Source organism: Nothoprocta perdicaria, unplaced genomic scaffold (genome assembly GCF_003342845.1).
Source record: "Nothoprocta perdicaria isolate Ctin4 unplaced genomic scaffold, notPer1 scaffold_187, whole genome shotgun sequence".
In the NCBI taxonomy this organism is placed as follows: Eukaryota; Metazoa; Chordata; class Aves; order Tinamiformes; family Tinamidae; genus Nothoprocta; species Nothoprocta perdicaria.
The window spans coordinates 656,863-683,838 of NW_020455060.1; the positions used below are offsets into that span (position 1 = coordinate 656,863).

The window sequence follows — 26,976 nt, forward strand, 5'->3', positions numbered from 1 at the left end:
CTGGCCTTCATGAAGAAGAGGCACTGCGAGAAGATCGAGGGCTCCAAGTCCTTGGCGCAGAGCTGGAGGATGAAGGACCGGGTAGGGCCCAAGGGCAGGGGGCAGGCGGGGCAGAGCGGCCCGGGAAGGGCCCGGAGCCCCGAGGGAGAGGCGGGGGAGCTGGAGCTGCGGGGGCTCCTGCGTTTCCAGCTGCCCGCGGGTTCCCGGGAAGCGCCGGGGCTTTTCCTGGGTGCTCCGGCCGGCCCCAGCTGTGTGTTTGCCGTGTGCTCTCGGCGCAGGGAAGCGCCCGACCACTCGGAAACAGTAATCAGGAGTTCCTGATTGTGGGTGCTGAGATGCCCCTCCATTTAAGCACTTCAGGGAATATTTCTGCCTTTTAATAAATATAATAATTGGTGAAGTCCTAAGGAGCTGGCTGGGTCAGCAGACTGATAACGTGAACACAGGTAGCTGCCAATGTTGTGATTATAGGTGGCCAGTGGGGAGGATGTGCAGAAGTTTGGTGGGGTTTGAAGTCTTCCCATCCACGTGCAATGTGGAATACACAAACAAGGCATTCTTTGCCAAAATCACGTGATTTGGGAAGGGAAAAACTATTAGTTAAATCAGTTTCGTGCTGTGTTTGAGCAGTTTCGTGCCGTGTTTGAGCTTGTGCTCGCGAGGAAGGAAGCGAGCGACGAGTCAGAACTATCAGTCGGTGGTCGGTGGCAGCGCTTCGAGCTGGGGCTCTGAGCAGGGCGCTCCTCCTGGGCCCGCGCCAGCGTCGCCCCTTCACCCGGCGGTGCCCGTGTGTGGGACGATGCCCCTGCCGGCTCCCGCTGCCCCTCAGCACCAGCTTTAGCCTTTCTAGTTCAGTACAGACAAAATATCCTCAATACTCAGCTCTGCTCGCTCGCTTCTCGGGAGCTGCTTTGAGCTGCAGGATTCCCGAGCTCTCGGCGGCACATACACGTGTGCACATGGATGTCTACAAATGCTTACTCTGTTTCCAAATTTTCCTTTCCTGCCTGAAACTTCTTAAAAAAAACAATAATCTTTATCTTTACAAAAAAGCGTTTCTGGAAGTATTTCTGTATTGGTACCATGTAGATGGAACATAATAGACGAGGTTCTCTGTTGCCATGATGATCCATTTGTGACACCACTCTTTGTTTATAATCCTTCCCTTATACTTTTTTGATACTCAGTATCTTTCTGAGAGCTGAACTGAGTTATTCTGAATGCCGAGTGTTTGTTTTGCAACTTTGAGATTGGGATTCTGTTGTACCAGGCCCTTTAAAGAGGAGCGTAGTCCTTCCCTCCCACCCCTACACTCCATGTAGATAAGATTTAACACTATCTTAAAAAAAAAAAAAGGTGGGTGGTAGAAGTGATCAAGCAAAGAGGTCATGGATACAAGGTCAATTTTACATGAGCTGTGCATTTTAAAAAATAAAAGCCCATTTGTTATACAGGAATGGCAAGGGAGCAGAGCAAGTAAGTTGATAGTATGAAGAGTTGCTCTGGAGTGAGTGTAAAATGAGAAGATTAGGTAACAAATGTACACCTAGCGGCACCGAGGGTGATGCGGGGCTGCGGCAGAGCGGAGCTGCCCTCGCGGCTGTGCCGTGCGGGTGCCAGGCGCTCGCCTGGCTCTTTTGGTGCTGTCCCTGCCTTGCTGGGGAGCTTCCCGGGCGCCTGGCTCCTGTCTGCAGAGCTGCCTCCTTCTAAATGAGGAACCGTATTGACCCCATCAAGATCACCGGGAGGTTAATGTAAATAGGTATTAATTGGCTGTCTCCTCTCTCTTCGATCGCTGCCTGAGTTTCATGTGCACAGGGCAGCTGAAGGGAGTTGTTTTAATGACAAGAGGGGTGGTTGCAGTAACTGGCACAGCTTAATTCCTACCACCTTTGACCTCTTGGGATGGTGATTTTCTTCTTTTAAGAGACCTCTGTGTTTGAATGATGTGGGAGCTACTCTCTGTGAATGAGCATGGTAACGTCAGACTCTCAACGAGTTCATTCTCAAAGTTACTAAGAACCTTATTTTTGCAAATGAAGAAAGTAGGAACAAATCTTAATTTTCCGGTTTTGTTCTTCTGTAATTGTAAGTGTGGTTGGAACATCCAAAACGATTGTGGTTGCTTGTTTCAAGTTCGCTTCCCTTCATACAGGGATCGGTGGTTGTAGGCACACGTCACTGTGCGTCTCGGGGGCAGTTTTGTCTCTTTGTGTTTGTCCATGCTGAGTAACTGCTTTCAGGGGGTCACAGTAGTATATGAAAGCACAAAACACCTGAAAGAGGAAAAGGACTCACTTCAGAATAGTCAGGCTCTTTTCATTACTTTGCATAGTTATTTTTCATATGTCTTATTTTATTCAAGTCCTTTCTATCCAGTTTTGGATGTCTCTAGCATTTGATGTGATACGAGAACGTCAACAGCAAAAGAGCAGATGGGCAAAGCAGGCGTTTTGAATTTTGTAAAGAAACGGACATTTACTAAACATCCACTCATCCATTTTCACCCAGATAACTGAAGTTAGGTCAATCCTGCTAAACTACGTATAAAATCATATAATCTGTTTTGACCTTGTGTTGCATGAACACAAGGTAGAGACCAAGCTAGCACATGCTGTTATTATTTCACATAAGCCAACTGAGAACAGCTGTTGAATGTTAGGGGTTTGTCCAGAAAGGCAGGGGAATTGCTAAAAAGGCAAAAACTTGACATTCCATTGACAAGGGGACATTCCCTTCTTCAGCTTTAAAATGATCTTTGACTCCTCTGGAGTCCCACTCTTCCACGTGCCATTTGTTAATGAAGAATCTTCACTACTACAGTTGTAAGAACTAATTGCACTAAGATTTCAGAATGGAATTTCTGTCTCTTCTCTTCTTGCTCTATAGTTCTAAAAAAACCCTTGACTTTATGGGTATTGAAGTTCCCTAGAAGACAGGAGTCTGATAAGAGGGAAGACTAGAGAAAGATAATCAGTGGTAAATCTTGACAGAATAGCTGAGCTTTCACTTGCCCCCCTTTCACCCAGGACAGCTCCGAAGACATTTTATCCTTCGTCTTCTGCCTCCGTGGCGTGTGAATGCCATCGCAGTGACACTGCTTTGATCTATTATTTATTTAAAGAATATTCTTAACAGAAGAGAGTGGAATTATGCTTTGTATATTGAATTAAATCTCATAGCCTCAGTAGCAATCAACTTGCATAACTTTATTAAAATAAAAAAAAAATCAAATAATACCCACCTCTTACTGACATGTTGAAACTAAATTCAGGATATTCAAATAAGCTACTCTGTGCTTATATTGATTTCTAAAATATGGAAGGAGCGAAAAAAAAAGCTGGTTGTAATAGCTTTATTTTAACGTCTTTTCAGCTGCTTCGACCTGCAGAGTGAGAACTAAATCCTGTTTTTATGAGAACAGGAGCAGACAATTAGGTTTCTGTGGAAATGGAGATTGGAACGGGGCTGTGTACAAACGCCCTTGAAGCGGAGCCTCTTGCCGAGCTCACCTGCCCCAATGGGGAACAGGGCGAGCTCCCGAGGGGGTCGGGAAGGGAACGAGTGCGCGTGGCTTCAGCTGGAGTGGCCGCTGGGCTGTGGGACGAGGCAGCGGCGGGGACAGCGCCCGGGGCTGCCCCGTGGCAGCAGCCCCGCTGGGGTTGCCTTGGACTTCGTAGGTGTTGGCTTGTAGGTGTTCACTGTAGGTGTTTGCCCAGCAGGCTGGGCTGGGGTGTAAACCAGGAGACACGTGCTTGGCATCCTTCCCTTCCCTCCTTCCACGGGGATGGATCCGCGTGGCCCCGGAGGGGAAGGGTGCGAGTCCTTCCCGTCTGGGTCGGTGGCCGAGATCCGCTCGGGTTCCGCGGCTCGAGGAGCGGCGTCGCTGCTCCGCGCGGCCTGTGGGCTGAGTGTGCGGCGCGGGGCCCTGCTGCCTTGCAAGCAGCTGAACCAACCTCCAGAAAACAAATCCCCCAAACCAAGCGCCCCACTCGGGGTCGTGGTGTGGCTTTGTATCTGCTCTTACCTAAGCAAAGATGCCTTTGAATTAAGGTGGCTGGCTGTTGATTGGGTGGAATTGGGAAGCTTGGGCTGTATTTACCACCATCTACAAATGTACTTTGTCTTTTCCTGTACTGGCATTCCCACTTCTGCTGATCTGATGGGAAGAAAATAGTTTTTGTAAGTGGAAGAAGTATAATGACTTGGTAGACAGAAATGACCAGGACACTTATTCCCTTAAAGAGCTCCCTGAGAGTGCTTGGCTGTAATTACATTTGCAGTGTGAGTAATAAGTGATAGAAATGCAGCGCACTGCGTTGGCAAGGAGCTGGCACCATTACCGCTCGCAAAGATGAAGCTCGGGGAGAGCGAATCCGCCCTCGGCTAATGGGGCAGCAGAAGGTAACGACTCCCCCGTCCCAAATCATTCAGTCCCAACAATAACGGAGCGCTTGGCACCGCGCAGAGCGCCTGGGCGCTATCTGCTTGGTGCTGCTCGTAACAGACACGCTGCGGTGACTTATTCCCCTTCCCTCCCACCCACTTAGCGCGCTTGAAGGCCTGTGAATGAAGACAGGAATGAATCTCCGCCTGGACAGATGCGCAGAAGTGCCGCCGCGTTGCTCTGAACCGCAGCCCTCCGCTGAAGGATTTTTGCTGCGTGAGGTTTTTCCTCTGGTTTGTGCGCTGTGGTCACTGTGCATAGGCAGCGGCCGCCGTGCTTGCCTGCTGCCGCAGGAGCCCTCTGGAAATGCTTCCTTGATGCTTCCCTGGTTCCTACGTTGCCCTTCTCTGCCCTTTCCTAGACAGAGCGTTTCGGGGCTTACAGGCTTCCGTGGGGTTTCGGTCTGTTCGTCTTCATGGTTTATGTAGGGCTTGGGGGTGGCTTTGAGGGCTTGGGGGGTATGTATATATATTTTGATAAGCTTTCTGATCTGCTGACCTTCTACCCTTGAATGTTTAAGGATGCAGCATCCCTTGTGAGCTCGTTGTGACCTGCTCCTGTGATAGGGGAGCTGGAGGATGAGACGGTTACGTGCCCCTCTCTTGTTGTCTTTTTTTTTTTGATCTGTAACAAATATTTAGCACCTGTGGTAACAGGTGTCATTCAATTCCAGTGAAATTGCACTTAGATAAGTTACAGCAGACTAACTTAGGCTACTTGTCATGATAAAACTTCTGCTTTTTTCTCCAATCAGTGATTGAATGTAATCGTTTTTCTAGCTGAAAAGGACTGCAGAAATTACACTAATTTTGACTTCAAATATCTGCAGGCTACTTCAGCCTCTCATCTGCAAATCTATTTTGTTTGGAAGTGAAGAAAGAGGTGAATGCAAAAGCTTTAAACAACTCTGCTCTTTAGCACAATATGGAAATCTCAATGTCAAGAGCTTTAATAAGCAGCCTCTCTCCTACTCGAGCTGCAGATCAAAGCGGGAGCTCTTACCCCCGCTAAGGAGAGGGCAGAGCAGGCGGCAGGGTGGATCACGGGTAGCGGTGAGCGTGGAAGAGCTGGGAGAACCCAGCTTGCAGTGGCTTATGAAAAGAATTTGAGGAGGAAAAAGAGAAATTGCCGAACCCAGGAAGCGCAGGCGAGTGTTGGGCAGCGAAGCAGGCGCAGGGAGCAGCGGTGCCGCTTGGAGCGGAGCGCCCAGTGCCACGCTGGGCTGCCAGACACTGGAGCCGCTTGGGAAGCCGGGCGCTCATAAACCTGCGTTGGGCACATGGCATAAAAACTGTGCTTAAGTGTCGGTTTGCATAACCTGTTAACAGTCAGCAGGGTTTCTGTGAAGGAATATTCCATCCCTATAATCTTTGGGAATTCTCTAGCTTGCGGAGTTTGAATTCCACCCCTTGACTTCACAGTGCATTTTGACCGGGTGAGCTTTGCTGTTTAAGTCCTGCAAGTTCTGACCCAGACTTGTTGAACCATTTTCTTTGGTTCACGTGGTTTGGGCCACGTCGTTTCTTTTCTTCCATGCAGAATTGCTGACGGGCCCCTTGTGGGAGATTTTCCTGGTTTCAGTCTTCGGCCTTTGGTGAGAAAGCGCCTTGGATGTTGGTCTTCCTAGAAGCCTGGCAAATACTCCTCTGTTTTCTCTCTTGGATATATTCTTGACGTGTAGAAAAGAACATTTCCACTGTGTTTTATTAACAGATGAGGATGTCGTAGTACTCGTGCTGCTCAGCTGTGAAGCTCCTAGTGCACGTTACAGAGCGGGTTAGGAATGCAGCAAGGGCTGTTCACCTTTGGGGCTCGCTTCTGCTGTTGGCTTGTGGTGGTTCGGCCCCGGCGAGGGCTGCTGGGCTCGTGTCCTGGGTGCGCACGTGCTCCTGGGCAGCACTGGCCTCCGGGCCCCTTGCGAGGACGAGGGCAAAGTGGGGGCAATGGGCACTGGAGCATTCGGCTCCTGCCTTTGGATAGAGCAATCCCGAGGGCTTCCCCAAACCTGGGAATGCTTCGTGCGCTTCCCGTGGGAAGGCCAGCAAGGGAATCCCTATTGCGTGGGCATCGTTTCCTCTGTGCCCCGGGGATGCTGCTTAGTCCTCGTTAACATCGTACGAGCGTAAATAGCTCGGCCGCGATTGCGGATTCCGTCATCCAGCGTGTGGCTCGGCACGAAGCCGCTATCCAGCTTTCCTGCTGCCTTTCCACGCCAGAGCCGGAGTCGGCAGAGGCTGCAGATGTGGAGCCTCCCCCTGCTTGGTGTGAACAGCGTCTGCTCCACTTCCCAGCTTCATAAATTATACATTCGCGTGGATCTGGCTTTTTCAGTAAGTGTGGGGTTTGGGATTTTCTTTTTTCTCCCTTTTTTTTTGCCTGCTGCTCTGAATCCTAATGAGCCCCCTGGGGAGCAGAGCGGGGTGGCCGTGAACCACATCCCCGCTCTGGTTTCCTCCTCCGCATTACGTACTGGTGTGAAGGAGAGTTGAGAGAAGAGCGCAAGGCTGCAGGATCATAACTTTCAAACACTGGTTTGCAGCGGCTCTGCTTCAGGTTCAGGGCTGGTTTGGTGCTCCCTTTAGGTGCTGGTTACCCATGGAGCTGGGGCCCTGGGACCTGCTGTGGCTTTCATGGGGTGGCTGCTCATGCTGCTGGCCTGGGCTGGTGCTGTCACCCACAGGGCTGCACACAGGAGTCCCTCCCGCCGGGGACACCCCTGTTTCTTTTGCAGGAAATGAAACACGTGGCTGCTTTTGGGGCCTGTTGGGTCACTTTGGTGCCTCTGTAGGTGGCTTGGGAGTGGTTCCTCAGCTAGGGTTGAGGGTTTGGGCAGGGCGGCTGGTGTCAAAGGGGGCTGCAATAACAGTGGGATCTGGGGCTGCGCGACCCACGCGAGTTACTGAGGGACTGAAACCATGAGAAACAGTCAGCTGGGATTGAACATTTGGTTCCTCTCCAGTGTTTGTGAACACTGAAAGTGAACTGAAGGGGAAGCTTCTGATCAGAGGCTTCAAAATGCCTTTTTTTCTCCTGCATTTTTATCTCATGGGCAGTGCTGGGCAACAGGTGTTGTAAGTGTGCACAGATTGGCAAAATCCTAAATCTCAACTGTTGTCTCCACAAGTCCTCCCGCTTCCGAGAGCTGTAATGCATGTCCAGGGTAACCAACGTGTTGGGAGTCCTAGAAAACAGGTCAAGAAAAGCATTGACTGAACACTTGTGTGTTAATCCATTGCTTAGGTTCTCTCCCCTCTGCCCCCCCCTTCCTTTATTTCTTTTAGGTCTAATCTTAGAAAGGGCACTAATCTAATCAGGACCCCTGACTAGCACATTCATTTTTATTAATAATGTATTTCAGTGAGACATTGACTAATGTAAGGTGCTTAGCAGAAGTCCAGTGCTGTCTACTTCCGTGCTGCACAGTTGAAGGGCGGGCTGTGGAAATAATAAAAATAGTAATGTAAAATCTGAGGACTGGTGTGCTAAAAAGAGGAAAAATCTATTAGTCCTGCCGTGCTTAACATAGTGTGGGGTAAAGAGCGGGTAATGAGGCTTCGTTGAAACTCTTCAAAAGTTCTGGTGGTAGCAGAATCCCAGCACACCCAGCACTTGATCTCTTCCCGCGCTAAGCAGGCGTTTCTGGTCTCTTCCTTCTAGATGAAGACCGTTAGTGTTGCCTTAGTTTTGTGCCTAAACGTCGGCGTGGATCCTCCTGATGTGGTGAAGACGACGCCCTGCGCCCGCCTGGAGTGCTGGATCGGTGAGTGTGGAAAAGCTGCGGACTGCAGGTGACGGCTGCTCTTCCGAGGCCCGAAATATCACATATATTGCAGTCTCAGTCACGCCTGTCCCAGCTTTAAAACTAGGGTAAATAAAAGGAATCCCCAGCATCCAGTTTGGATGTGTCAAGCGGGAACACCCCAGGTCATCTTTCCGGATTTACTCCAAATTGGGATTGAATGCAGTTGAGAAAGCTGCTACTTAGCTCTGTTTGTTATTGTTATACATTTATAAAATTCTGTTTAAAGTGGGAACAGGTAAATCTTTAGAATACTCTGATCTGCAAAGGCTTAAAATAACTGCATCATATAATAGAAAAATAAGTGATATTTTGATATTTTACCCAAGTTAGTTCCATGAAGAATGCAATGCTTAAATCTTAATTGATTGCCTGAAAGGAACCCACAGTAAGGTATTTCTAAATCCTATTTCTTGTATACAAAGCACCCACGTGTTAAAGTGCAGAAAGTTTTGGGCTGCTCTCTTTTCATGAGGATATTATTCTTGACATCAATGCAGACCTTGGTCATCCAAGGCTGTAGATCTAGATTTTGCAGAAACATAACTTGGAGTAGCTAAAAGGTCTGTATTAAAGCACATGAAGACAGAATGAGAAATAACTTTTTGCCTCTTGTCGAGGTGAATGATTTAGCGGTGACCAAAATCACTCATTTATGTTGTGTTTCTCAGATCCTCTGTCAATGGGTCCCCAGAAGGCTCTGGAAACCATTGGGGCGAACTTGCAGAAGCAGTACGAGAACTGGCAGCCACGAGTGAGTACCTGCTGCGCTCACACGCTCAGCTCGCACCCAGCCCGTGCACCCACATGTGCTTAGTGGTCCTGCAGCATTTGCTGCTTCCTTAATCCTTCTGTGTGGATAAATTCTTGCAAGCTGTCAAGCTTCATGTCTTTCTAGCTCATGTCTCTCTTGGCTAGCACTTTGCTGAAGCGCGTCTCTGCTATTGGTTGAAAATACTAAGTCAAACCATTTCTTAAATGTATGTTCTTCTGTGATTATTGTATTGTATGCATTCCACGTCCCTCCTCTATTTTCTAACCCAAATTTAATGGCAAAAAACCAAGATAATATACTCAGGGCAGTTGGAGCACAAATACAGTTATCACAGATTCTTTACCTCTTGCTGTATTTGATGCCTCCTCTTATTCTGGATTGGTTGGCTAGAATGGAGTTTATAGTTCAGCAAAAACTACAAGTTTAACCTAAAGAAAACTCAGTGTGCTTAGTGGTGGCATGTTTACATTACTTAAACCTGTGGATAATTTAAATGCAAATTCAGTAAAGGCGCTTTTTTCTAAGTAGTGCATTTTTAAGCTCTATCGATGGAAGAAAGACTTGTGTTTAAGCCTACATGGGATGTGTTTAAGACAAGCTTATTTACTTTCCTGTTTTCCCTTTTGGTGCACTGTCAGTTTATTCCTTTAATCTCTCTTTAGCAAACAAAAGATCTGGCAGAGAAAAATCAAGTGGTGTGTGAAACAGCAGAGTCAAAGGCCTTGATGCAGAGCGAAACCAGCCCTTTGCTCCGCTCTCTAATGAGCAGCCCTGGTCCTGGGGAAGGAGGAGCAGGCGGCAGCGGGCACCGTGTGTGTGGGCAGAGCTCCTGCTGCCTCGTGGAGCTTGCCCAAAACATGGAGCAGTTCCTGAGCTCAGATGTTTGTGTGCAGGGTGCCCGGTTCCTAACTGTAAATCACAGCCCTCGGAAGCATTGCCAACCTAAACACGTACCACTTTATGGCGCTCCACAGGGCTCTTGAGTTTTCTGCAGTAATAAAGAGAAGTTGATGTGCCATCCGCAATAAAACAATAGGAACATTATTGAATTTCCTAGATCTTTCATATAAATACTAATACATCTAGTTTTGTCTCTTTCCTGGTGTTTTGGAATGGCTGAAGGTTTGACAGAAAGGAGATGACTTGGGGGGGAAAGTAGCAAGCTACAGAAGGGCCCAGATCATTAAAATCTCCTGAAAAAGCCATTAGTGCTGGGTCGTCAGCGTGAGCCCGTAGACCAGGAAGGGCCTGGTATTCATATCTTATTGATACAAATAGGAAATTAATGCACAAATGATGATAACAACCGGTAAACTTACTCTGTTAGTCCACCCCGTGAGAAACCCCATGGGAAGAGTCTTATGCAATCCCGACCAGTGTGATCCGGTGTTGTCTGCTGATAATAGTAGGATGTGGTGTCAGTTAATAATGTTCTTGTTAAATACAAATAGCTTGGGTGAAATAAAGTCCTTAAAAGGGGCAAGTGGGAAAATTCTTTGATAGCTCACACACTCTGCAGCTGATGCATATTTCCTTGACAGGTCTTATTGAGCCCCTTCTACATAATTTATCAGCTTGCCATTGCTTGAAGTATATTTCTTCTGATTAAATTTAGGACTTTGCTTTATTGTTGTGGAGCTACATAAATTTGTGTACTGCAGGAGTAGAAAAAATACTTTAGCTGCTGTTTCATCTGCAAAATGCTGCAGTTAAACAACATTCAGTGCTTTCTTTGCAAGTCGCAAATGAAAATTTTATTGGGGGAGAAGAGTGGGGGTTAACAAAGCTGCAGGGATACAATGAAGAATTTATCTCTCTAAGGGATTTTCCTAACAAGTTACAATTCTGGTAATTCAGTGTAGGGATAATGTAGGTGGAGCAAGTGGAGGGAAATAAAACGCAGCTCTTCTCGAATGCTTCCCAGTGTAACGGGTGCGCAGGCCCGCTGGGCACCGCAGGGGTTAAATCTGAGCATAATCTGGAAAGCAGGCTCAATTACAGGGATAAAAGGGGTTGCTTAAGCAGATGAGAAGGAAAGCAGAAAAGAGGAGTGAAAGTTAAGAGCATAGGACCCCATAACACCCCTCCTGATCGCAGGGGGTTTCCTTCTTGGCAGAGACCAAGGTGAGACCCTCCCTGGGGGCCTTTGGGTGCCTGGGGCCGTGGGCTGGTGGCTGCGACGTGGTGGGTGCTGCACGGAGGGAAGCGCAGCATCCCCCGGGTGCTCCCCAATACCTGCGCTCTGCATGTCCCACAGTGCTCAGAATGATGCTCAGGCGAGAAATTGCCTGCACCGGGCTTGCATTTCCCTGCTCGTGATGAGCTTTTTGTTCCCTTTGCAGGATATTGTCTGTGGTAGGTGCAGGGGTTTGAATGACCCGCAAGAACCCTGGTCTGCCTGTGCTGGCAGCGGGTGGTTACTATCATCCCCGTGGCTTGCATGGAAGTGGGGAAGGGCGAGCGTGTTCTCCTTGGTGTGCTTGGCAGCGCTGCGTGCTATGTCATGTAAAAGGCAGGAACTGTCCTTAGCTACTAGTCGGCAGACTTTGCAAACGGCAGTGACAGGCTGCCAGTTCCTCAAGCGCCGCTGCGGTGAGGCGCCCCGTCAGTGTGCGGTGGCTCCGGGGGGTTATGGACAAAAACTGCCGGTCCTGAAGTCACAGTTTACTTGCATTTACCAACACAGCCTGGGGCCGGTGCCTTGCTGTGAGGTGCTGCAGAGCAGGGCCGGGGCAGGGACTGGAGAGGACGATCCTGGTGCTGGACCCGTGGCCGTCCTGTGCCCCGCGACATGTGTGCGGGGACACCAGTGTGGCCCTGCATCCTCCTGGCTGGGCTCTCTGAACTGCGCTCCAGCCCCGCTCCCATCACATAAAATGATCCTTAATCGGGGAATCGTGCACAGGCTGCAGCTAGCTCCGTCCATCTGGGATTGCTGTGCATGTTCCTAAGAGGCTGCCAGCCTCTTTTTTCCTTTTTTTTTGGATATTTCAGCCTCTTGTCTTTTAGCCTTCCCTGCATGGTAGAATTTGCCTGCCTGTATTTGTATCTGCCAGTGTAGCCAAAGGCAGAATTGCAGGTTGAATGATGCACAGCTTACATAATTCAGGATCTGGTATGAAGCAGTTTGGAGCATATGCTCATTAAATTTGCATGAAATTATAGATTTTCTTTTTTATTATTATTTTTGTTGGCTATGGCTTTTGCCCAGCTTCTCTCTTTAACCGTAAACTGCCCAGAAAACCCCTGGGGCTTTTTCTTCCTTTCTCTCTTCCTCAGTAATTTTGCCATTTCTGCTGTGGTTCTTTCTAGCCCCTGGCACTCCTTCCCCAGCAGTGTCTGTGGGGCTGATCCGGGTTCTCTGGGACAGACTGCCCCTGTCCTCCCCCTGGCAGGTCAGAAACTGCTGCGCGTAACGGCTGGGTGAGGAAAGGTGTCACAGCAGCCACAGCCCCGCGTTGCTCGTGCGGCACGGGCTGAGCATTGCATGAGGTGGGACTTGTTCCCACTAGAATGAATGTTTTAAGCTTTTAGAGAAGCATTTTAGGCCATACACTATTCTTTGCACAGAGAGCTGAGAAGACCAAGCAAGCGACACCCGCGGCTGAGGGACGGGGTGGTCGCAGCCCCTTCTTGTCTGTGCTGCAGCAGCGCCAGGAGCCTTCAGCTAAGCAGTACACATGGAATGGGAATCCACTGGCAATTCCAAGCAAGACTGGAGAGCCCTGGCAGCGTCCGGGGAGACGTTGGAGCAGTGTCGGCCAGTGGGACGGGGCCTGGGCGCCCTGGAGCCTGAGCTCTTGGCTTTGGTAGATGGCACCGGGCGGTGGGTTTTGGAGGGGACATCCGGAATGGAAACAAAAAGCAAGTCCTTGCAAAGGAGCTCCCTGAGGACAAGGTGCTGCAGGCCTGGGATAGACCAGAGAATAGGGTGGTAATTGAATTTCGCTTGTGCGTGGGATTACTGAGAGCAACAGGGCGTTGAGGCTGCGGAGGGGAGCGGGCTGCGCGGTGGGGCCCCTGGCGTGCTGAGACCAGAGCTTCTGGCTGGCAAAACGAACCCAGCAGCAACTGTGGCAAGAGGGGTCTGACTGGAGCAGATGCAGGGGTAGGGCAGGGGCAGCCCACGGCTAGCGGGGTGCTGGGACCGGCCCGGAGCCGCCCGCGTGCCGGGCTCGGCCGTGCCGGCGGCCGCGGCTCCCGCTGCGCACCGGGACATCCTTGACACCCCCAGCTGCAAACTCCCCCCGGCGCCCGGAGATTTTACCAGATTGTGTTGGCGACGCCTCTGCTTGCTAGAGAAGTTATGGGAATTTCCAGCTGAAGCTCAGTTCTTCTATGGAATATAGGACTTTTACATCCCGGGATATTTCACCTAACTGAGTGGGAGAGGTTTCTACCTGTGTGTGACATTTATTGTCATCTGAGCAAGATCCATTTGCGCCACTTCCCCTTCCACCCTTTTCAGGCCCGGAGCCCTTGGACTTTTGCATTTCTTAGTTTTTCCATAACTAACACCAACAGAGCAATTAGCTTTAAACATTAGATCCCAAGGAACTACTACTTTTTATTTCCTGCTAAATAAACAAAGAAAAAAATCAGCCAATTACAGTATTGATTTTTCTATTTCAAGTGCCCCATTATCTCCCCTTTTCTCCTCACCGCTTCTCCCTTTCTTGCTAGGATAATCATCTTCTGCAATGTCTTATTTTGTTTGTCTAATCTGTGCTGGGATTTCTTTTGAGTATTTCGCTTTAGCTCCAGCTGAAAGGCCTGAGTGAAGAGTGTCCATGAAGAGTTTTCACCTAGACCAAAAGTGTGGACGGATTTGCGAGGTCTAGAGGGCCAAATCAAATACACTGTGGTGGAACTTTGGGAAGGGAGGTTCAAAAGCAGATATTGGCATTTGAGCACGCCTGCTCTCTAGCATCCTTCATCACTGAGGACAGTGGTAAAGATAATGGACAAACACTGCCAACGCAGTGAGGTTTTGTTGCTTTGCTTTACACAGTTCTCATAGCTGTGCTCCTTTCCTTACCTGGCCTTTGCTAGGGGCAGGCAGGAACGTAGCTGGACTCGCCCCGCAGAGCCAGGCGCGGCTGAGGTCTGGTCCCTGTGGGGCTGCAGCGGTTGGTGGCTCTGCTCAAGGGGTGAGGTGGCCGAGAGGAGAGGCCGAGCGGCGGGGACTGCCCTGGGGAGCTGGCCTCGGTACCGAGCCCCGTCAGCTGCCTGCTCCCAGGTGTCGGCTCCCCTGCGGCTGGCTGGTGCATGATGTGTGTGCTCTACGTGCAAGCGGCTGGTGCCTGTATCCCGTGGTGTCCCGTGGTGCAGGCCGACGTGCTCGGCAGGATTCACCTCCCACTGGGCTTTTAATGCGGTGTCCTCTGGGCTGTGTTGGCTCTGGCAGCTGGCATCTGGCAAGGACCGATGGTCCCTGAGGAGCCTTCCCATGCGGTATGGATAGATGGTCTTTTTTGTGCCAGGCCTTCAAGGAAGGAGGCTCTTCTGATCAAACCAGGCTGCTGCTTGCTCTCCTCGAGTCTGCTTCCCAACAGCTTTGTCTTAATTTCAAAGGGAGTATAGCCAAGATGGTTGATCTTGGAGGATCGTTTAAAGCCCTGTACCTTTCTGTGCGTGTTTTCTGTTGTTGCTGCTGTTGTTTCCCTCATTAGATAACTCGGGGCTTTGATATGGGTTCTGAGATCGCGTTCCTTGCATTGCTTCCTTGTGCCTAATTAATTGGTAAGTTGCCTGCTGTACATCAAAGGTTGAGCATTTCCTAAAGAGTAACTAGTTAAGTATGAAAGCTAATTGAACGCATGACCTAATTATTGGTCTCTCTGTGAGTCATATTTTTCCTTTATTTCTGTAGGGTTTTTCTTCTGAAACAACAGCAAATACTAATTGCTTCTGTGAAAAAAAGAATTACTATTGAATTCCAAAGGGAGATGGGAAAGCTTGGGCTTGGTCTCCTCCCTCTGCAGACATTTTGGGAAAAGCTGGTTTTGTTAAACAAGGTCACAATGTCTTTTTTTACTTGTTTTGTTGTTGTTGAGGGCTGTGGTGTTTTTATTTCCCAGCAGGCTCATGAATTTGGCGGCTATTTCAGGCTCTGCAAAAGTTGGTATCAATCCTTTGCTGTCTTGTTAAAGATCAACCGTCTATTGAAAAAATGCTATGAAATGGCACTTTTTCGGTGTCAGTGAAGGTGCTGGGTGCTGCTGTTATCGTGCTGCAGAAAAGAACCCCCAAATCGTGTTACCCCCAGGGGTGAAGCCCCTCCGGCCGCCTGTGCGTCCCCAAGGGGATGCGTGAGGTCCATGGCCAGCCTTTCCCTGATCTTCCTCTCCATCATCATCGGGCACGATGATCCCTTCACGTGTTGACGCTTCCCCTGTTTTGTTGGTTTGCATTTTGCCATCAAAGCGGCGTCAGAATTGTCAGACAAGCAACAGTTTCACATGCTAGAGCAGTTCTGTATGATCACTGTATTTTTAATGTTTATCCTACGATGTGAAGAAAGACCTGATATTAAAAAAGGCTTCCTGAAAGAGATAAGCAGCTCTGCCTGCTCCAATCTGATTAACGTTTTTCTGTAATTACCACCCAGCCTCTGTGTGACCTATTTAAAAATACCTCGTCTTTGTGTTCAGGGGAGAGGAGTGAATCTGCAGAGGGAGGAGCCTGCTGCACATCCACTTGCCTTGACCCCGCTGCTCTGGATCCAGCAAATAACACGAGATTCAGTATCTGCAGATTCGGACACGCAAATCGCACTTCATTAGACTAGTTTATTCCTGAAAAGATATCAATGCTGTGCAGAACACTCAGAGTTAACAAAGAAAATGATTTGCAATTAGATTTGTGCTTGTATCTGTAAGGTAGAACGAAGCAAGCACCAAGTACTTAGCACAGCACAAACGTGTGGATGCTTGGGCTTTGTTCTCCTGGCCTCTTGAGCTGTTTTCTAATGTGACAATCCCTTCATTGTTTGCAGCTGGACAACACTGGTGCTTGCAAGTAGTTATTTATTCCCGGAAAGGTGAGGTCCTAGCGCGGGGATAGGCTGGCGTTGAGGACGCGCCAGGCCGGGGTGCAGAGGCCTCCGGGCGCTGGGTGCTCCGGCGCGGCCCCGCTCCCATGTGAGAAACAAGAGAGCCTGAAACTTTAAGAGCCCTTAAAATAGCGCCTGCCAAGGAGGAATAGCACTAAAATGACACAGTTGCTTAGGAGTTGGGCGCTCCGACTAAGAAGGTTTTAAAGAGGTGTCCTGGTGTGTACTTAAAATCCTGTTAGAGCCTTTTGCGATGTGGCCCCTCAAATTATCATCGGTCTGGGGAAAGGCATCTGCTCGAGGAGAAGCGGATTAAAGTTCTTATAGCAACTCCCTTTTTGGTTTAAAAGTAAAACCGAATTACACGGCTCTCCCAGAGTTTTTATTTTACGGGAGGATTCTTATCACAGGCTTCCAGCGGAGGGCTGTCTGTTAGGAATGTGACAGGAGCCTTGTAATATGTGACAGCTCTTAATTGCCAAGGAGCAAATGTGTCTGTCAAGTCCAACATCGGTGCTCTGCATCTTTGTCTGCCCTGTCAGCATCAGGTCTCCCGAACAGGCCTCTCCAAGGTAGTTTTGGGATGCGTTATTGAGTAGGGAATCCTTGCAATGGGTGGTTGGGTTCAGTTCTCTTTGAGCTTGTAAGCAAGGTCAAATACTCCGCAGAGAAGAGGTAGAGTCACCACACTGCTGACTACAGTGAACCAAGTGAACAAATGTTCCCCCCTAATTGCGCAGCCCTAGTAATGCATTTTGTCCCAGACGTCTAGCAAATGAAGCTGTTTAAGTCTTGGGCTGCTCGTGAATATATTACCATGCAGCAGACTGAAATGGATCTTTGCAGTGTAACGGAATATCTACGGAGAACTTCCTGAAGACTTGCAAGAGTCTGTCTTGTGTTTTAATTTAGTGTTTAGACTTACGTGTCCTTAAGTTATAAAACAATTTATTCTCTGTGCTTAATATTTTTAGAGGTAGCGGTAGTAAATAATAGAACCAGAAGCAATTTTTCGTAGGCTGCATTGATCAGAATAAGCTGCTTGCTGTATTGTGTTAGATGCTGTGGAAGTGGCTGGGTGGGGGCAGTGGGGAGGCTGCTCCTGTTCCCACCTGGCCCAAACGTGGAGCGGGTTGTGGTGCGAGCGAACCCGAAGCCCCAGGAGATTGTATCTGGCTCAATGAATGAAAAACGGGAAGGAAGAAGGCAAGAAAATCAAGGAAACCCTATGCATGTTGCACTGCTCATGCAGGAAGAATCTCTGACATGTAGATTGTCCATCACTTACTGTGCAAAAATAAAAATATCTCCATGCAGTTCTAAATTTGCCCCTTCTTTGCATTTCCAAAGCTACTGTTCATTCAGCATCCTTAATCTTTCCTCAGGGCAAAGAAGAGATGTGTTTTAATATTATTAAAATTAAATTGCAGTAGATCACTGGAGCAAGGTGCCAGTTGGAGAGTTTTGCAGGAACCAAAGACCGAGGCGTTTTGCTGTGGGCGAGAGGGGCAGGTTGTCGCTGGAAGGGCTACGGCGCCCGGCTCTGGGGCAGGCCATCGGAGAAGGAAGGTCCGCGTGGAGCTGACGGCTCCACAGTCGGTGCCGTTAATGTAAGTTAACACGAGTTGATCTAACACAAGCTCATCGGTATAAAGCGGCCGGCAGCGCGTGCTTAGGGACACAAACCATTGGCGTGCTCTGAGGAGCTGTTCTGGTGTTGGAAGACACGATGACAAGCAAAGAGACCCCGACCGAGACCTTGGTTCTTGTTTTGTGGTGGCTGTGATGTGTCTTCCCTCGTGACTTTCCTGGCAGAAAGTCTTTACGTGCTTTTTTTGGCTGCTCGTGGGCCGCCCATGACCCGGAGCAGCTCCTGGTGCTGCCAGCTCCGCTTTCCGCGCACCAGTAGCTGGTCTGGGGCTCGTTGCAGCGCGTACACAACTGGGACTGTCGCTCCTCGTGCTGTTGAGCCGTGTCCGCGTGGCCCAAGCGCCTTCCGTCCCGCCGCGGCCCGCGGTGCCGCACGGGCTGCCCGCGGCGGCCGTCAGCACCTCCCGGCATCGCCCGCGGCCGCGCTTCTGCCTGCGGCCTTGCCCGAGGCCTGAGGAGTAGGCTGGACCGGGCAGAATAGGCTGGACCGGGCTCCGTGTGGTCACCGGGCCCTGCCATCCATGGGGAAGCCAGCGATCCTTCCACCCTGATTCTTAGCCAGGTCTTTATGGGAATGGGACCTTCCTCTAAATCCCCCGTCTGCTGTTTTGAGCACCTTGCTGTGCATCTCGTGGGCACCCCGATGGGTCTGTATGGGACGGATCTTCCTCCTGCCCCGTGCAGGGCTTGGAGGCCCCCAGGCTGAGCTGGTGGAGCGGAGCCCTCTCGGGTACAGAGGGAATCGGGAGCGGGATTAGGAAAATGTGAGCCAAGTGCTAGATAAATGTGCACCATTTCTACCTAGAAATCCACTTATTTATAAATACACGCTTCAAAATCAGCATTACTGCTTCAGTGCAGCACTGAAGTATTGGAAAGCCGCACGTAAAGGTGGCTTTGCAGGCTGTATCTGCAGTGGTTTCCTTGGTGCAGCGAGGCGGTAGCGCTGGTTGTGCAGCCCGTGCACACACCTGAGCGGCTGCTTCAGGGCTCGTTTGTGGCTCAGCTCATCTCCAGGAACTGTCAGAATTCCGGCTGCACCAGCTCGTCTGCATTCTCCAAGTCATTTTTAACGTTCTTTCTTCTTTCTACTCAACATCAAAAGATTTCCTAGTAGCAGAACTGGAGAAGCTTGGAGAGAAACTCTGAATATTCAGTGAAAAAAGTATATCTGACTTGCGAGCTTCAGAGAAATGGCGAATGGGCAAGTTTGAGCATTGAACCAGGAGCAGCACAACCAAGACTGAGCCCTTGTAAGGGCAGAAAGGGTGGCGCAGGGGGAGCGCTGTGCGTTTCCTTGCCCCTGCCCTAGGATGTGGTTTAAGCCTTTTGAGAAGCTTGCTGAAATTGGTTTTGCCGTTTTTTTATTTGCCTGCGTGTCATTACAGAATGATTTTATAGGTGAATTAGCAAGAGCATCCTATTGGTATATTTTTATTTATTTATTTTAAAAGTACTCGAAGTTGTTACTACTGTATTTTAATATGTTAACATGTAAATGCTGCTGTTCCCCTACTGCTTCTTTATTAAGTGAGGGCTGGATTTCAGAGGGGTGTTTTTACAGAAGCAGAAACTTCTCTGTGCTACGTATGATTTAAATGCTCTGTGTCCAGTTTGCTCTATTAGATATAATAGCTTTTCTTTTAGTCTTCTGTTACTCCCAATTTTTGTTCTTATCTGAAGTCACTTAAGCAAGGCTTTTCTTTTGTGGCCTAAAGGAGAGGATCCGCAAGGCGAGGTGCGGGACCCATTCCCGGATCTTCATGTGAAGTCCTTATAGAGGCCTCAGGTCGAGTGTAGCTGAAAGATGTTCCTGTCCCTCCTGCTGCAAAAGTCCGGTGCTCTGGAAGCAGCATCTCCAGTCGTCTCCAATGTCCTCCAGCGTTTTCAGCACGACTGATCCGTGTCTGCCCGTGCTCCGAGTTGCTCCTTTTCATTTCCTGAATGATTGTATTGCTCAAAACTAATTGGACTTCTCTGGGAGAGAAGCTAAATAATGGTTCCACCAGTGCTGAGTTTTACTTCACTTGGGGAGATGAGCACCTTCAGTTTTGGAAATATTCTTTTTCATTGTTTTATATGTTTCAGTAATTTAAAAATGTGAGGTGTCAGTGGTGCTGCCTGCTGCGTGGCACAACACAGTCATCTGATTATGTGCCTGTAAAGTTGTTTGACGTCTACAGGCCCCTTTTACACCTCGGAGCAGAGGTTGTTCCAGACGTCCCGAGGAACATGGTGCATCAAAGTGACGGCTGGCCCTAAAACGTGGCCTCTGAGCAACCTCTGCAGCCCGGGGGGAGCTAAATGCAGGATTTGGGAGGCTTGTTGCGCACGACGCGTGTGGCAGCCGGCACAGGGAGCCCCTGCCCCGTGCGGCGCTCTCCTCCCGGCAGGAATGACCCATTTCCAAGGGCCCTTGGGCGGTGCTGGCGCCCAGGGGAAGGGCTGGGTGCTGTGCAGGGACGTTGGGACCCAAGACCTCGGCCTGAGCACGTCGCTCGATGCCACGCTGAGCACGGACCTTCTGCAAGGACTCTGTCATTTCAGACCCCAGCGGTCTGGACTGTCTTACGAGCTGTTTATTTAATGGTTACTTGGTAAATCCCTTTTCTCTTTCCTGCTTATCAGGTGAGGGCCAAACTTTATCCTCCTGCCTTGCAGAACACACGGGAGGAGCAGCCTCTTCTCGCCATGGGCTGCTCTCCCTCTCTAGGGCACCTTGTGGTGGCCCTGCCAAACTCGGTGCATGCTGCTCCCTTATGACAAAGTCAGGCTTAGCTGGAAGGCTCCTATTTAGTTAACTGGTGATGTGGCCAGTGAAACAATTAGCAAATGAATAAAGCTAATTTGGTGAGAGATAGTGGGGAGGAAAGCATGGCATCCTGTTATGGGCTTACTGGTTTAAAATGCAGCACCGCGGGTAGCTGGGAAGCCCTTGCTCTAGGCTGGATGGTTTTCCAAGGCCTGTGTGAGCCGTAGGGCTGGGACATGCGTGGCTGGGCCAGGGGACCTGTGCACCCCTGTCCCCCCGGCTTGCTGCTTCCCTTGCCCCGTCCCAGGAGGAATCCCTGTGCAAGGACTCCTCTATTGCTGCTTTTCACATTTGGGCGCTGTTCCAAAAACATTCTCTTGGCATAATTAGATTGCTTTTAATCCTTTTAATTAAATCATATCAAGGAGGCTGTCTGTGTGCGTGCAGAGTGAGGTTTAATGCATCTGCATTTTGAAAATGGGATTCCAATCTGCCTCCTGCGCCGTCCCATTTCCACCAAGGTTCACCTTGAGCCCAGAGCTGCTGGGAAGAACGTGGTGCAAAGGGTTGCTGTGAACTCCTGCAAGGAAGTTGCAGTCATTTGCAGTAATTGGAATTCGTTAAGAGAAAACTTCTTAACAAAAATGGAAACTCTACCGCCTTGAGGGAGTTTGGAGCATCTGCCATTGGGAGCCTCGGATGTAGATCAGTCCCTTTGCCAGGAGGGAGAGGGATATAGGTGGAACTGAGCCTGTCTTGGGATACATGGGATGGGACAGCCCTGGATTGCTTCCTGAAATCCAACCCGGCCTTCCTTTCCACTCTCACTTGGGACTAAGCAATGAGACTGATCTTTTTCTTATTCTACAATTTGCTGGGTTTTGTGCTCTTCACTCCATGACTATTCACTGCCAATTTGCTGCTTTTTTGTTTGTGTGATTGTGGATCTTGAATTTCCTAACTCTGCTGGGAAGAGAGGCTTTTCCCTATAGCTTCTGCAAGGAGAAGATTCATTCCTGGATGAAAATTCCCTGGTGTTCCAGCATGTGTCTGCCACTCGGCAGGGCTCATGGCTGATGAATGAGGACGGAAACTTGGCCTGGCTTCCAAACCCTTTTTCCTACCATAGCCCATTAATGGGGCAGGCAGCATCAGCAACTGAAAATCGCTTACCCTCCAACTGTCACCTTCAGAGGGCTCCACGGCTGCTTTTTACAGGCGCCGCGGCAGGGACGAGTCCCCTGGACGCAGCAGCTGGCAGGGCCGAGCGCGCTGTGGCCGGCGGGGCACCCAGTGCAGCAGCTCCCGCTTGCTCCGGTGTCCCCAGCGCCCCTTGGTCACAAGAGCGGCAGCTGCTGCCGCTCCTGCGGGCGCTCCTCGTGTGTTGGGAAAGGGACCCCTCACCTGCGCTCTTCCCCATGGTGTTTGATTTATGTTTTGCCCCCTTCAGCGTGAAAGGGAAGTCAGTAACTGGGTAGAGGCTTCAAGGTGGAGCTATTAATTTAAGCACAAGATCCACAAAACTATGGGAATTATTTTCTGCAGCCAATAAACGCTGGCATTTCCCAGCAGGGCAGGGAGTGAGGAATGCACTGGAAGGGCTTTGCCCCCGCCAGGCCCGTCTCGGAGGGACGTTCCCTGTCCGGGGAGGCCCCAGCAGCAGCTTCCGACCGCTGCCTCCCGTCCTTGCGTTTCCTCTTGCTCGGCCTCACGTTTGTGGTGCTGGAGATGCTGCTACTCCATGTATCCGTGCCGTGTATCCATGCTGTTAGCTCAGTAGCGTCATGTCTGTTTTCCAAGTTCCATAGATAAGCACAGCACTCATGTAACGGGCTCCATCCTTTTCTGCTGTGGTGTTTTTAGACCTTTGTATCTCTGCCTATCACGAAAGGAACCTTGAAGGAAGCTCAAACCTGCAACCTTGAGTGAATTTTGTTCATCTGGAGGTTCACAGGGTGTGAATTTGAGGGTTAGAGAATTGTACTGGGTCATTTCTGAGGCTGACTAATACTGAAAATGTATTTGACATTTCTAAGACATTTTGAACATCAGCTGTCCCTGGATGAGACGGATCCAAGTTCAGAGACACGTAGTAAATCAGCTCGTACCTAGGCCTTCCACCCACCCAGGAACAGACATGCTTTGTGTATTCGGCTCTTTAGCAAATGTTTTGTGTTTTTGTTTTTCCAACATGCCAGTTTATCCGCACGCTTCCTCCTTGAGTAGATGCCTGCGTCTGTGTTTGCAAGCAAAACGCTTAACTTGTTTTATGTTACCAGGCCAGATACAAGCAGAGCCTCGACCCTACGGTGGACGAAGTTAAGAAACTGTGTACGTCCCTGCGGCGAAACGCCAAGGAGGAGCGGGTGCTGTTCCACTACAACGGCCACGGCGTCCCCCGGCCCACCGTCAACGGGGAGATCTGGGTCTTCAACAAGGTGCGTCCCCGAGGATCGGGGCGCGGAGCACGGGGTCCTTCGCTGCCCTGTCAATTTTGTTACAGGCTTTTTGGGAAGAACAACCGAATTTTCGGGATGTGGAAGGTGTTCATGGCCGCTCGTGTAGCTGCACATTAACGGATGCTTCCTCTGGCTCCGTAGAGGCCTTCGGTGAGAGGCGGAGGCAGCCCGTGCACAGGAGCAGCGCTCGCTCCCACGGAGCTGGGGTGTGGGCTGCTGCCTCCCCTCCATTCCCATTCCCGCCCGGCCCCTCTCCCGTGGTGCCACTGGCTGTCCCCTGGTTGTCCTTCACTTGCCCATTAGTTGAGCTGTTTAGTGTCTACCACGGGGAGCTGATTTAGCAAGGAGTCTTCAGCAACGGAGATCTACTGCCAGGAAAAGTGCATCTAGCTGCCAGAGAACTTGCACTCCTTATTATAGATTGGCTCCTCTTTTATTTTGGGGGCCTATTGAGCTTCTCAGTTGACTTTGTTTATTTTTAAAATAGAAAATAGAATAGAAATAGAATAGAAAAATCATTCAATGATAATTTGAAAGAGGTGGGGGTAGAAAGGAAGAAAGGACAGGAGGGCATCGTTTTATTCTGGTGTATCTGTATTGGAGCCCTGATTAATATTCAGAGCATCATTTTAAACAGCTCGCTCTGGAGCTGAATTTGGTGTTTCAGAACAAATAGCAGTGACCTTCTTCTCAGTTACCAGCCAGTGGATAATAAATAAGCCAGAAAGAATGCTGGGCAGAATGTGATACACATGGAAGAAGAGGAAATTACTGTTCGATGAAGTTTATGTTGTGCCAAATGCTTTATTAAGAACTTATTGGGGATTTGCCAGTTTTCCTGGAATCTCAGCTGGGGAAGGTGGTTGAGGACTCGGCTGCCGATCAGGAGCTGCAGTCCCTTTTGATCAGTGCAGCTTGGGTAAGGCACCTAAAACCTGATAGCGAAATTAACCTGATCTCTCCATGCAGACTTTTCTGGAGTTTAATTTTCCATAGGTTTTGACGTGCTATCCCTGCTGCAGTGTGGATACCTTTGTGGGGGCTTCATCTTTCAGGGCTCCCTTATGAAGCCGGCCTGTGTTTTTGATACTTAATCCAGTCTGATAGATAAGGGAATAGCAATGAATAAATAATCTGATGCTCATCTCTGTTCATTTTATTGGCATTAAAGCCTTCTTAATTATTTTGTAGAAAAAGATGTCCCCCGACCATGGGAAATGGTGTGGGGAGATGTCTGGTTCTCCTCCTCCTCCATGGAGCTTTCCCCTTCCTCCTTCCCCACTCCTTGGAATTTTTCAGCTCTGTAACTTCATGGGGTGAGCGACAGCTTTAAAGGAAGCCACATATATTGCAGTTGTAATTTTTCTGCTGTCCTTTAATGGCAGCCGGTCTACTCCAAGGGAGCATGTGGACCTTACCAGGCTTTAATTTTGTAATTTTTGATTTGCAGCTCAACAAGCAAAATGCTCTTGGTCTCTTTGTTAGTGAGATGATTAGACATATAGAAAAACTAGGGACAAATTCCCAAAGGTTCATTGCCACAGAATCTATTTCCTGAGATTTGAGAGATCCATTAGGTTGAGAAATCCCAAGACAGAAGCTGAATACACAAACCCTCTGAAGAAGCTCTTTAGCTGTAGAGGAATGAATGATTATACCCTCTTCAAACACTGTTTCATCTCAGAAGCTGGAAACAGAAATCTTAGCATCCTTTGGAAGGGATTATTCTGCAAGTTTCCTTTTCCCAGGCTTGGAAAAAGCCTTTCCAGGCTCCGGGGCAGCCTCCGCGGAGCCCCCTGGGCTGGGCAGGCCAGGCCAGAGTCTCCTTGTGCCACGGAGACCCCCGTGTTCCTGGCCTCACTGGGGAGTCCTGAGGAACTTCTCTGCAGAATCTGGAGAGCATTGTTGGATTTTCTTGAGCTCCTTGTTAGGAGTTTGATTCTGAACATGTTTCAGAATCTGTTTCTAGCCTGACCGCAGCATGTTGCATTTTATTGCTGCGTTATTGCTGCAAAGAGGCACCCGGCGCGGTGGGTGCTGCGTGCTGCGAGCGCGAGGAGCCGCCGCGCTGCTGCTCGCGGCTGGAGCAGGAGGAGCAGAAACCTCGCGTCCTCCTCGAGCAGCCCTGCTAGAAACCTGTCGTTTAACGGGCCTTTTTCCTGCAAACTGTCTAATTTACATGTCATCAGCATATTAATTAAGTTACGTCTGTTTCCCCCACGTAAACTCTGAGCATAAGATTCTGCTGGCTGAAACGTCAGTGTTAGCTGGGGGCATATTGCAGCCTAAGCTGTACCAATACGTATTGTACATATATACAATATGTAGTGCATGTATTATAAATTTAAAATTGATACATTGTGTGTCCATAAAATCTCAGCAATTATGTCTGTCTGAGCAGTTTTTAGTATTTAATTACGAAGATTGCAATGTGCTCACGTGTAGTGGGGTGTCAGTGTGCTCCCCTTGCTGTCTGAAAGGGAGGCCCAGTTGTTTGTGTTTCCTTCTGCCCTGTGTCACTTGTTAAAACTCCAAACTCCCCCAAACTTTTATGAGCAATAGTTGTTCAGCAAAACCACTGAATATTTTATGCATGGCCAACACTGGATTTTGAAATACCTTAGTATTACCTGCCTTATTTAGCATGTGGTTTATGCAAAAGCTTCCTGTCCTTATTACATTATTAAGTCTATTACTAAGTCCATTACATTATTATTATTAAGTCGCTTGGATGTAAAGGGGGTGTTGGTTGTGGCACCACGGGGCCTTCACCCGTCTCCTTTTGAGGCTGATTTTTCCATTGTCTTTCTCGTCTTGGGAGCTTTTGCTTCCAAGTCTTTGATGGGACGAGTGGGGAAGAGGAAGAAGGAAGCATGGAATGTTTCTGGAAGGTGATTTTGCTGGAGCTTCGCTCTTTGCAGCCGGGCTTGGTTGGGTTTAATGTTACAGGACAGTTCTGTAAGTTGCACAGAATTTAAAGGCTGTAATAAAATTGTGAAGTATCTCATTAAATTGAGTAGCTGCAGCGGAAGGGCCACCTAGTCATAATTGTCCATATGGAAATGCTGATGGAGTTTTCAGTAGCAGGGAGCTGATGCTAAAGACACCTGCTTTGTGTGTTTTATCTGCGCTGCAGACACGGGAGCTACAAGGGGACTATTAAGTGCTCTTTGTTGGGATCCTGGGCTTATTTCCAAGCCCTCTCTAGCGATTCTTAGGGTTTTAGCTTCAAGTTCCATCTCGCAGCAACAGCTCAATAAAGCAACCTGGGTTTGTTTTGGAGGTGGGTGCATAGCCCTGCTTATTAGAGGTGATGACTGGGGCTTGTCTAGGTGGATGTGCCCAGGGCCTGGTCCAGCTTTTATTTTGTCGGGTCAGAAACGGGTTTTCGGTGTGTATTTTATGATCTCTCCAGCAAGTCCTCCCGCTTCCTTGCCTCTGTGCAGCTCAACGTTTCGGTTCTCCTTGCAGAACTACACGCAGTATATCCCGCTCTCCATCTATGACCTGCAGACCTGGATGGGCAGCCCTTCCATTTTCGTCTATGATTGCTCCAATGCTGGCCTTATCGTCAAGTCGTTCAAGCAATTTGCACTACAGAGGGAGCAGGAGTTGGAGGTAAGACTGCAGAGTGCTGCAGAGGTCTCATTTGTGCCTGTTTCCCTCCACTGAACATTAAGATTTGATCTCAGTTCTAATGGCTGCAGTTGGGCTAAGTTTAGGCTTGCTTTGCTATGCACCACTGAAAAAAAATATGTTTAAAATTACATTAAAGGCAAATTAATTTGGAAGTAATCTTGCTATTCCAATCTTTCTGCTTCAGTTTGCTATCCTATTAAAGTCGGAATATTTTTTTAACATAAGCACTAATTAAGTGGTAATGTTAATAGAAACAGTTTGTGCCCTAGTGATCTTTTCCGCTGAGATAAATGCTGAGGTGACCCAGACATATTTATTTTAGATGCAGAAGCCTGGTAGCTGGGTATATACTTGGATGCAGTTCGTGTTTTGTGCTGGTGAACCAAATGTGCAACTGTTAA

The 26,976-nt window shown here is 49.1% G+C and overlaps 1 protein-coding gene across 1 annotated transcript in view; it reads left to right on the plus strand.

Moving 5' to 3' along the window:
* The window catches only part of RPTOR (regulatory associated protein of MTOR complex 1), a gene marked incomplete at its 5' end in the record, with an annotated part of 88,879 nt that continues 61,903 nt past the window's right edge, over window positions 1-26,976 (plus strand). Inside the window, 5 exons of the mRNA XM_026036849.1 lie at window positions 1-81; window positions 8,105-8,207; window positions 8,918-9,000; window positions 22,757-22,915; window positions 26,408-26,554. Of these exons, the coding sequence (XP_025892634.1) occupies window positions 1-81; window positions 8,105-8,207; window positions 8,918-9,000; window positions 22,757-22,915; window positions 26,408-26,554 (573 nt within the window). The remainder of the gene's footprint in view (window positions 82-8,104; window positions 8,208-8,917; window positions 9,001-22,756; window positions 22,916-26,407; window positions 26,555-26,976) is intronic.